The 11735-nt window shown below is 50.6% G+C and overlaps 1 protein-coding gene across 4 annotated transcripts in view; it reads left to right on the top strand.

Moving 5' to 3' along the window:
• Nucleotides 1-11735, top strand: part of NKAIN1 (sodium/potassium transporting ATPase interacting 1) — a 58328-nt gene that overhangs the window by 42956 nt on the left and 3637 nt on the right. The window contains exons 2-4 of one of the 4 annotated variants that reach the window (XM_017857049.1): nt 6449-6586; nt 9282-9362; nt 10601-10798. In XM_017857049.1, coding sequence (XP_017712538.1) covers nt 6449-6586; nt 9282-9362; nt 10601-10798 — 417 coding nt within the window. Of the gene's footprint in view, nt 1-6448; nt 6587-9281; nt 9363-10584; nt 10799-11735 lie in introns of those variants that run through there. The other 3 variants (XM_017857050.1, XM_017857052.1, XM_017857051.1) reach the window with 3 other exon arrangements.

Here is an 11735-nt window from a genome sequence, read left to right as displayed (position 1 = left end):
TATATATATATATATATGAATTAGCAGAGCATGGTGGCACGCACTTGTAATCCCAGCTACTTGGGAGGCTGAGGCAGGAGAATCGCTTGAACCCAGGAGGTGGAGGTTGCAGTGAGCCGAGATTGCGCCATTGCACTCCAGCATGGGTGACAAGAGCGAAACTCCATCAAAAAAAAAAAAAGAAAGAAGGAAGGAAGGAGGCACAGTGGGAGGGAGGGAGAGAGGGAGGGAAGGAAGGAAGGGAAGAAAGAAAGAGAAAAAGAAAGAGAAAGAAAAGAAAGAATGAAGGAAAGAAAAAGGGAAGGGAAGGGAAAGAAAAGAAAAAAGAGCTGGGTTGGGGAGAACAGAGATCAAAGGCAGAGAGGACTGATGGGCAGGAACGTGGGGCTTGCTCTGTGAGCACTGGCAGGTGAAGACAGGGATGTGAGGCCTGGGTGACACGTTCTCATCTGACACTCTGGTACTACAGTCAGGGGGCTTTTTCTGTGTGGCTGGGATGAGATTTGTATTTTAGAAAAAGTAACTGAGTGGGGTGGTGGCCAGCCTTCCCCTGGCAGGCGATCAGGGAGAAGTCTGTATCCACTGCCCCCAGGAACGTTCACCCCAGCTCACTTAGGAGAGGGATTCAAGAAGCTATCTTGGCTTGGCTTGCAGCTGACTAGGTAAAATCTCTCCAAAGTCAATTTTCCCCAGCGCACATGCATTTGCAATTTTTGCAAAGGAGTAGATTGCTGTTGCATCTGCACAGTTCCTCCCTTCTAAGTAACAAAGACACAGCAAAGCCAGTTACGATCTACAATCACTGCAGCCCTCAGATTAGTGTTTGGGAGCTGATGCAGCCAGGTGGGAAAGGTATTCCTCTTATTTTGTTCCTATTATTATTTGTTAATTAGCTGCAGGTAACTGCTACACACAAGCAGAAGTTCCGGAATATTTGACTTGGTTTTCTTTTCTTTTCTTTTTTCTTTTTTTTTTTGAGACCGAATTTTGCACTGTCACCTGGGCTAGGGGGCAAGGGTGCGATCTCGGCTCACTGCAACCTCCACCTCCCAGGTTCAAGTAATTCTCCTGCTTCAGCCTCCTGAGTAGCTGGGACTACAGGCACCTGCCCCCATATCCAGCTAATTTTTGTATTTTTAGTAGAGGCAGAGTTTCACCATGTTGGCCAGGCTGGTCTCAAACTCCTGACCTTGTAATCCACCCACCTTGGCCTCCCAAAGTGCTGGTATTACAAGTGTGAGCTACCGCGCCGGCCTTGACTTGGTTTTCTAATAATAAATAATAACTTTAAGATTGTTTATAAGACACTGAATCTCATTTTTTTTTTTTTCAATAGAGATGGGATCTCACTATGTTGCCAAGGCTGGTCCAAAACTCCTGGCCTCAAGCCATCCTCTGGCCTTGGCCTCCCAAAGTGTTGAGATTACAGGTGTGAGTGACTATACCCAGGTTACATCTAAATTTTTTAAAATATATATTTAGGCCAGGCATGGTGGCTCATGCCTGTAATCCCAGCAGTTTGGGAGGCCAAGGTGGGTGGATTACACGAGCCCAGGAGAGTACGAGACTAGGCTGGGCAACAGGGCGAGACCCTGTTCTCTACAAAAAAATACAAAAATCAACTGGGGCCGGGCGCAGTGGCTCACGGCTGTAATTCCAGCACTTTAGAAGGCTGAAGCAGGCGAATCACGAGGTCAGGAGATCGAGACCATCCTGACTAACAGAGTGAAACCGCCGCCTGTACTAAAAATACAAAAAAGTAGCCAGGCGTGGTGGCGGGCGCATGTAATCCCAGCTACTGGGGAGGCTGAGGCAGGAGAATGGCCTGAACCCAGGCTGCGGAGCTTGCAGTGAGCCCAGATTGCGCCACTGCATTCCATCCTGGGCGACAGGGTGAGACTCCGTCTCAAAAAAAAAAAAAAAAAAAATCAACTGGGTATGGTGGGATGCACCTGTAGTCCCAGCTACTTGGGAGGCTAAGGCAGGAGAATGGCGTGAACCCAGGAAGCAGAGCTTGCAGTGAGCTGATATCATGCCACTGCACTCCAGCCTGGGCGACAGAGCGAGATTCCATCTCAAAAAAAAAAAAGATTTGTTTAAATCTGCACTCACCATCGGAGGAAGAGACGGCCTTTTTCAGGCCTGGGTCATAGCCCTGACTCCCCAGTTTGTACTGATTTCCTGTCCCCCTCCTCTACTAAGTGGGTCCTGAATTTCAAAGGGGCAGGGACCACAACTTCTTCACTCCTACATCCGGGAGTTAGCACGAAGCCTGACATAGACTAAACGTTCTGTGAATAAATAAGTGATGAACGCTGGCTGGGTAAGGGTATGTCAGATGTCGGATGGATGGATAAATGGGTCTGGCTGGTTATAGATAAATGAGTGAATGATTGCTGGGCGTGAGGATGAAGGAAGGCCAGAGCCATGCTGAGAGTGGGAAGAACAGCCTCTACTCCACGTCAGGTGGAGAGAGCAGTCCCTGTGGGCCAGTCAGGGAGGCCTTCCTACCAAAAGAAGGAATTGAGCTACACTGTGAAAACTAAGCAGGACTTGGATAAAGGCAAAGGGATGCCCAACACAGTGGCTTATGTCTGTAATCCCACATTTTGGGAGGCCAAGGCAGGAAGATCACTTGAGGCCAGGAGTTCAAGACTACCCTGGGCAACATGGTGAGACCCAATCTCTACAAAATATTTTAAAATGACCCAGATGCAGTGGCACCTGCCTGTAGTCCCAGCTACTGAGGAGGCTGAGGCAGGAGGATGCCTTGAGCCCAGGAAATTGAGGTTGCAGTGGGCTGTGATCACCACATTGCACCCCAACCTGGGCAAAAGTGCAAGATTCTTTCTCAAAATAAAATATAAAATAAAAAATAAGGCAAAGACAAATGAAGGTAGGACTTCAACTGTTGTTACAGCCTCTTGGGGGCAGGAGCTGATAGGAAATACAGGATTGAGCCAGATCCTAGTGGGCCCTCAGTGCCAAACTAAGAAGCTTAGACTGTTAAGCCTTCTATTAATTAGCTGCTATGTATCAAGTCTAATTGTCTGTTAGTTTATGTGATATCTCTATATCCCCACAACAACTTCGCAAGAAAGGGATTATCTTCTCCATTTATAGTTGAAGAAATAGATTCAGAGAGGGAAAGTGACTTGCTCTAAGTCACACAGCAGAGCCGGAATTTGAATCTGAGTTTAAGTGACTACAAATCTGCTACTGCTTTAAAAAACAAAACAAAACAAAACTATCCCTCTCTGTTTTCTATCAATAAGGTCACAGAGAACAGAGAGGTTTTGAGTAGGTGCCAGTTTGGGTGGAGATTATATCATCTTTTAGGTGGACTTTTTTTTTTCCTTTTTTTTGAGACAGAGTCTCACTCTGTCACCCAGGCTGGAGTACAGTGGCGCAATCTCAGCTCACTGCAGCCTCTGCCTCCCAGGTTCAAGCAATTCTCCTCCCCTAGCCTCCATGCCCAGCTAACTTTCGTATTTTCAGTAGAGATGGAGTTTCACCATGTTGGCGAGGCTGGCCTCAAACTCCTGACCTCAAGTGATCTGCCCACCTTGGCCTCCCAAAGTGCTGGGATTACAGGCGTGAGTCACCATGCCCAGCCTTAGGTGGACGTATTTGGCAGGGTGACTCAGCTGCACCGTGAGCCTGGATAGCTCTGTCACAGCCTCCTCCTCCGTCCTCTGACGGAGACCTTCTCCCTTAGGGCCAGGTAACAACTGAGTCAAGAACATCGAGCTGGACCCCAGACCACCAAGGCTCCCAAGGCCAGGCAGAGTCAGGGTGGAAAGAGGAAGAGTGGACTGAAGGAAGACTGGCATAGGAACAGCAGACAGAGACCGTGACCATGAAAGAGGCCCCTGAACAAGCTTGGGGAGTTTCTCCCCCAGGGCCAGCAGACGATGGAAGTCAAGGCTGGAAGGGCCCTTGGAGATTACCTAGTCCAGTGACTTCCATGCATGGAAGAGGAGCCCCAAACCCAGCGGGGAGTGGGCTGCCTAAAGTCACCCAGGAGTCAGAGGCAGACTTCCCACCACAATTTACACTTCTTGACTCCCTTACCCATGCCAAGATGGGAAAGGTGGTGCCAAGATAGGACAGGTGGCTGAGAAAGGCCTGTTCTGCCACCAACCTGCTGTGTGACCTTGGACAAGTCACTTCCCCTCTCTGAACCTCATCTTCCCTTTCCTCAAAATGAAATAATGATTCCAGCTCTGCCGCTCTGCCAAGGAGCATCCAGTGAGAGATGAGCTTTACAATCTGCAGATCCCTGGGAGGGGAGTCACCATCAAGAGGCAGGCTGGTGCCAGGTGGGTAAATGCCAAGGTTGGGCCTGGCACCACCAGGCTTCCCTCACCACCTTGCCCAAGCCTGCAGCTTCCTTGGTCTCTGCCCAAGCCTTGCCATCTGTGTGATAGCATCAGCTCCACCTCCTCCTGCCTCCCTGCCTGGAAAAAGGCTTCTTATATCTTTTCATTTTATCTGAATCTTCCCGCCCTCTCCCCAGCCAGACCCTCTTCTCTCCTCTTCTGTTGTAGTTAGGACTCTTCGTTGCAAATGACAAAAATTGGTAGGACAAGGAGAGAGATCCAGCTTTAGGCATGGCTGTATTCAGAGGCCTGAAAGATGGCACAGGACATTCCCTTGTGTGTGTTCAGTCTTCCTCCCACACACACTCTCTCTGTACCTTAGCTATGGCTTTGTCCTCAGGCAGGCCATCCACCTGAGGTGGCCAAGGCAGCCACCAACAGCTCCAAGCTCACACCACACCCATTCAGGTATCCTGGCAGGAGAGCAGCTCTTCCCGATTGTTCTAGCAAATATCCAGGGTGATTCTCAGGGGCAGAGCACAAGGTGAGCGCTTATCCCTAAATTCATCATTGTCGTTGATTATTTGGCTAGACTTGGCTCACCTGCCCACCCCAGAAACTAGAAATGAGTCAGCCCCGCTCAAGCCATGTGGACAGAATGGTAGGAGATGGTTCTTTAAAGCAAAATTTGGCTGGGCCTGGTGGCTCACGCCTATAATCCCAGCACTTTGAGAGGCTGAGGTGGGTGGATCATTTGAGGTCAGGAGTTCGAGACCAGCCTGGCCAACATGGTGAAACTCTACCGCTACTAAAAATACAAAAATTAGCTGAGTATGGGGGCAGGTGCCTGTGGTCCCCAGCTACTCAGGAGGCTGAGGCAGGAGAATTGCTTGAACCCATGAGGCGGAGGTTGCAGTGAGCTGAGATAGCCCCATTGCATTGCAGCCTGGGTGACAGAGCAAGACTCTGTTTAAAAATAATGATAATAAATATTTAGAAATAAAAAATAAACAACCATTTTATTTAGTTCATGATTCGGTGGGTCAGCTGGGAGATTATTCTGGTCTGGGCTATGTGTCTCTGGTCAGCTAGTAATCCAGGGTGATCTAGCATGGCCTTGCTCACATGGCTGATGGCTGATGGGCTGTCAGCTGGGGTGCCTTCGCTCTCCTCCCCGTGGCCTCTCATCCTCCAGCAGGTCAGCTGGGGCTTGTTCACTAGGGGGTCTTGTTACAAGTGAAGCAAGTGGGCAAGCTCCAAAGCACACCTATTTTTTTCTTTTCTTTTCTTTTTTTTTTTTTTTTGAGACAGGGTCTCACTGTGTCGCCCAGGCTGGAGTGCAGTGACATGATCTTGGCTCACTGCAACCTCTGCCTTCTGGGCTCAAGCAATTCTCTCACCTAAGCCTCCTGAGTAGCTGGGACTACAGGCGCACACCACCACACCTGGCAATGGTTTGTATTTTTTGTCAAGATGGGGTTTCACCATGATGCCCAGACTGGACACATGCATTTTTCAAGCCTTTTTCAAACACGTTTGCATCGTGTTTGACAAAGTCCCTTTAGGCAAAGCAAGTCACGTGGCCAAGCACAGCATTAGTGTAGAAGGGCACTACAGAAGAGCATGGAAACAGGAAGAGGAGGATTTGAGGCCCATTTTGCAATCTATTCCAACTCCCTCAGGGAAGGGGAGTGAAAAGCATTCTCTTCTCTGTAGCCCATGGATGTCATGGGCCAGGACAAGCTCCAGATAGGGATCCTTGGAAGAGGTAACTGTGGCTCCAGGACTTCCCTGCCCTCCAAGGCTTGGAGTGACAGTCTGGACTCTGACCCCACCGTCTTCCCCACATGGAGTAGATACAGGAGCTTGAGCTGCTAGAGGGAAGGGCCTCTTGGGGGGGAGGAAGGTGTTCTGTATCCTGGCTCCTATCACCTTTCAGCCCACCCCAAAGTAATGACCAGGCTTAAGGACCCCCAGCATCCCTTTGGTAGTGAAGGACTGGATGGTTCTGAGACTTACACCTCATCACCATGGTAACTGGTGCCACCTGCTCCCCAAGGTCAAGCAGAAATCCCTGTCCTTCCCTTTCAGAGGATGACAGTGGCCTCAGCCTGTCTCTTCCACAGGTGGCTGCGCTGGAGCGGCAGATCTTTGACTTCCTGGGCTACCAGTGGGCTCCCATCCTAGCCAACTTCCTGCACATCATGGCAGTCATCCTGGGCATCTTTGGCACCGTGCAGTACCGTTCCCGGTACCTCATCCTGGTACGGCTCACCTAGCCCTTTCCCAAGCCAACTCCTCTCCTCACCCCTGCCCACTCCACCCCTCCCTGCTCCTCAAAACCAGAACTGCTCCCCAACACTGGGGCACTGGTCTTGGCTCCACCCAGAGCAAGATGGGGTGAATGTGCACAGCCCAGTGCTGCTTTGCTCAGAGGAGACAGGGTTTTTTTTTTCCTGAAGAATTTTTTAGGGAAATAATCCAAATATAAACAAAATGGATCATGTAGTGAGTGCCCGGCACATGCCAGGCACACTGCTAAATTTCACGTGCTTCATCTCATGTCTGCAGTAGCCCTGTGAGGCAGACCTTACCAGCTCCGTTTTCCGGATGAGGAAACTGAAGCTCAGAAAGGCTGCGAGTCTTCCTAAGGTCACACAGCTAATGAAAGCAAGGCAGGATTAGAACATCAGATCTAGAGTGAGGGCTCCTGCCACGGCACCACACGCCCTCAGCAAGCCGAGGGACGGGCGCAGGGACACAGGAGGGTGGGCTTCATCTTACTTAGTTTCTCAGGAAGTTTCAGGAAGGCTTGGCATTTGTCTCTCCTGCCCGATGTACATCAAGGATGTGGTCTGGAGCAGCTAGTGTGGCTTTGAGGTCCGTGCCTCCCTGCGCTTCAGTCCCAGGAGTCTGGGTCTCTCTCCTCCTCCCTGACAGTCTCTTCCCAAGTCCTGGTCCCTAATGGTCTCTGTCAAACTCCTGCTTTCAGCTAGATTCACCCATATCGCCTGCGGTTCCTCAGTGACCTCTTCACATGGCTCTCTTGAGGGAAAAGGCCTTTCACTAGATTTACTACATACATGCTTGACACCTACAATCACAATGACATGCAATGTCATGCTGCCTCCAGAGCCCACGCGCACTCATTCTAGGACTTCTTTCCCCACCTCCATAGGCTCAGCTCCCAGAAGCCAGGTGAACAGGACCCTAACAAGGCTCTCTCTCATCTGACATAAGAGAACGCTTCTCTCCAGTTCTCAGGGAAGCCCCAGGCACCGCTGTCAACAACACTGTCTGCCAGCTGACAGCCACTAGAATTGCAGGCACAGGACTTGGGTAGCAGCAGCCAGCTCTCAAATCGACCCTAACCTCCTTTCCAGCTCACTGCCGTGGGTGGAATGCTGTTCTCCCCAGAGGTGGCCACATTCGGGGTGTGGGAGAACTGAGGGGCCCAGGGGTCTCAGTGTTGCCCTAGCAATGCTGCTCCCAGTCCCTCCCATCCCAGCCCTCTCCCTCCAGACAGATGGAAAGATTGCTGGAGTGGGGCAGATTGACCTGTGTCATTCAGGTACAATTTACAGAGCAAGGAGGGGAGGGAGGAAAGTGACAGAGTGAGGGCATCCAGGGCCCAGGCTGGACTCCCTTTCTATGCTTGGGGCCTCAGTGTGGTCTGCTCACCCCAGCCTTTCTCCAGGCCCCATCCATGATCCTGCCTCCACCTCCCCTGGTTCCCTTATATCCAGACTCCAGCCACAGCCATGTGAGAAGATGTCACAGTCATACTCGGGAAAAAGGCTGCAGAATAACCTCCTGTTTCTTTTGGTCTGAAGTTCCCAGCATCCACTGCCCTCCAGCCTGGGTGACAGACTGAGATTTTGTCTAAAAAATAATAATAATAATAATTAAGACTTTTTTTTTTTGAGACGGAGTTTCACTCTTGTTGCCCAGGCTGGAGTCCAGTGGTGTGATCTCGGCGTACCACAACCTCCACCTCCCGGTTTCAAGCGATTCTCCTGCCTCAGCCTCCTGAGTAGCTGGGACTACAGGCATGCGCCACCACGCCTGGCTAATTTTGTATTTTTAGTAGAGACAGGGTTTCTCCATGTTGGTCAGGCTGGTCTCAGACTCCCGAACTCAGATGATCTGCCCACCTCGGTCTTCCAAAGTGCTGGCATTACAAGCGTGAGCCACTGTGCCTGGCCTCTTTTTTTTTTTTTTAAGAGATGGGTTTTCTCCATGTTGCCCAGGCTGGTCTTGAACTCCTGGGCTCAAGTGATCTGCCCACCTCAGCCTCCCAAAATGCTGGGATTACAGGTATGAGCCACTGCACCTGGCCCATTTCCTATAGTCTTAACGGGTTCATCCAGCTATTCTGTGCTAGGCATTGGCATTGCAGTGGTGAGCCAGGCAGGCAAAGTCCTAGCCCTCTAGTGGCTTACCACCTGGAACATGTTCCTGACAGTGTCATCCGAGTTACAATCCCCTAGGGATTCCTTAAACAGCTTTTAAACAGCATCCCTAGAAATTCGGAATCAGTAGGTCTAGAGGTAGGACCCCAGAATCTGCATTTTTGACAAACATCCTTGAATGATTCCAGTATTCTAGAGACAGCTGGTCTAGAGGATGTTGTTAGCAGAGTGGATGGGATTAGCTAGCAGAGAACTTGGATTTGAGTGGCAGCTCTACCTCCTCCTAGCTGTGTGATCTTGGAAAGCTTAAACTTCCTTTCAGCTTTAAATTAGTTTTCTCTAAAGAGAGGGCAGTGCTAACCTTGCAGGGCTGTTGTAAGGCCTGATGGGTGTGTAAATGATTTGTAGGCTACACTGTGCTCTCTGAGCGAGGTATTCTCATCATTTCCCCTGCCCAGATCTCCTCATCCCTGAGCTCTGTCTCCATTGACACTCCCCATCCCCCACTCTCCAGGCCCCACCCTTATCCCACCTCTGCTTTCCCCAGTATGCAGCCTGGCTGGTGCTCTGGGTTGGCTGGAATGCGTTTATCATCTGCTTCTACTTGGAGGTTGGACAGCTGTCCCAGGTAAGCCTCAGGCCTGGCAGTGCCATAGGGCAGAACCTGACCATTCCCATCCCCTGCCCCAATGGTATTGTGTTATAGGACCAGAGCATCATGTCTTGAAGAAGCCTCCCTCTCCTTACACGCCTAAATAATCTGTGTGCCCCATTTTCCACCTACACAATCCATTTCTGGCCACCTCAAACACAATGATGGAGCAGATAAGCCCATGTGAAGATGAGCCAGGGGTCCCAGTTGATCACAAGCTCAGTAAAAACCAACAGTATGTGGTAGCCCAGAAAGCTACTCTTAGGCCCCACTAATAGAGGTAGAGTATTCAGAGCAAGGGAGGTGAAAATGCCATGTGCTTTGTACTGCTTAGACCACAAAGATTTGGCTCTAATTCTGATCAATATTTTTCAGAAGGGAAAGAGACTAGAGTTTGTTCGGGGAAGATTGAGCAGACCATGTCACACGAAGAACTGCTGAAGAAAGTAGGACTGTTTCGCTTGAATAAGAGCAAGTCCAGAGAGACGCGACTTCTATTTTTAGATATAAAGGAGACAAAATATGTGAATTTAAGAGCATTGGCTTTGTAGTTTGACCCTGCTAGGTTCGAATCCCAGCTCTGAAAGCTTCTAGCTGTATTACCCTGGGCAAGGGGCCGATCCTGTCTGAGCCCCAGTTTCCTCATCTAGTAAGTGGACATAAAGCAACGGCAACTTCGTGTGGTTGCTGAGGGGATAAAATAAGATCACACATCTGAGTGCTGGGCCCCTGGTCGGCAGGCAGTGAGTATTTACCTGCTGAATGAGCGACTGCATGGATGGGCACCTGGGTTCACACCCTGGGTGAGAACTTCCGACCTAGGCCAGCCCTTCTCCATGTAACAAATGCGGAGACCCAGGCCCCAAAGGAGAGGTTCGCCCAGAGTCGCACACAGCGGGAGCAGTGGAGAGACTGAATGGGCTGTGAAGGGACCTGTACTGAGGATTTCACCTGTGGCTGGGAAATTGTTAATGTTCCTTCCAGCTCTGAAAATTCTGAGGCCCCTGTGAGTCCACACAAACCCCTTCCCATCTCAATGAGAAAAGAGTGAGGCCTGTGTGGTCATTAAGTGCCACCTGTTGGCCAAATATGGACTTGCAGGTGCAGACTCCCTGAATCCCTTCACCGATCAATATAAAGTCTCCCTGGGCTGGGGGAGTAGCTCCCCCCTCCCTCTCCCTCACACTCAGTATCCCAGGCCCCTTTGCCCCCAGGACCGGGACTTCATCATGACCTTCAACACATCCCTGCACCGCTCCTGGTGGATGGAGAATGGACCAGGCTGCCTGGTGACACCTGTTCTGAACTCCCGCCTGGCTCTGGAGGACCACCATGTCATCTCTGTCACTGGCTGCCTGCTTGACTATCCCTACATTGAAGCCCTCAGCAGTGCCCTGCAGATCTTCCTGGCAGTGAGTCCTTCTGTCCTCCACCCTACACACACTTCTCGATCCCTTTCTTTAGCTCTAGTTAAGAGGGGATGATGGGTCGGGCGCGGGGTGACTCACACCTGCAATCCCAGCACTTTGGGAGGCCGAGGCGGGTGGATCACCTAAGGTCAGGAGTTCGAGACGAGCCTGACCAACATGGAGAAACCCCATCTTTACTAAAAATACAAAATTAGCCAGGTGTGGTGGCACATGCCTGTAATCCCACTTATTCGGGAGGCTAAGGCAGGAGAATCGCTTGAACTCAGGAGGTGGAGGTTGCGGTGAGCCAAGATTGCACCATTGCACTCCAGCCTGGGCAACGAGCGAAACTCCTTAAAAAAAAAAAAGAGGGGATAAACCTAGGTCTTCCACCTGTCTGTCCTTTTGTCTGGATCTGTTTCCATATCCTGTACCACCTTCCCTCACCCCTGCCCCAGCCCCTATGCAGGGAGTGAACAGGTTTAGTGAATAGTATGAGGCATCAGACTGTGAATCAATCCTGGGTTTAAATGCTCAATACACCCACTGCGTGACTTTGGACAAGTCACCTGCCTTCTCGGAGCTTGTTTCCTTCTTCACAAAAAGGAATGACAATATCAGCCTCAGAGTTGTGAGAATAAAAAAGTGACCCCCAGTGGGCGTGGTGCCTCATGCCTGCGAAGCCGGCTACTTGAGAGGCTGAGGCAGGAGGATCGCTTGAGCCCAGGAGGTTGAAACTGAAGTTAGCCATGACTGCATCACTGCACTCCAATCTGGCTGATAGAGTGAGACCCTGTCTGAAAGAAAGAAGGAAAGGAAAGAAGGAAGGAAGGAAGGAAGAAAGGAAGGAAGGAAGGAAGGAAGGAAGGAAGGAAGGAAGGAAGGAAGGAAGGGAGGGAGGGAGGGAGGGAAGGGAAGGAGGGAGGGAGGGAGGGAGGGA

Source organism: Rhinopithecus bieti, unplaced genomic scaffold (assembly GCF_001698545.2).
Source record: "Rhinopithecus bieti isolate Rb0 unplaced genomic scaffold, ASM169854v2 scaffold_44592, whole genome shotgun sequence".
NCBI classification, from domain to species: Eukaryota; Metazoa; Chordata; class Mammalia; order Primates; family Cercopithecidae; genus Rhinopithecus; species Rhinopithecus bieti.
Note: the sequence above shows the minus strand (reverse complement) of the source record. Positions and strands in the feature narration are given on the sequence as shown.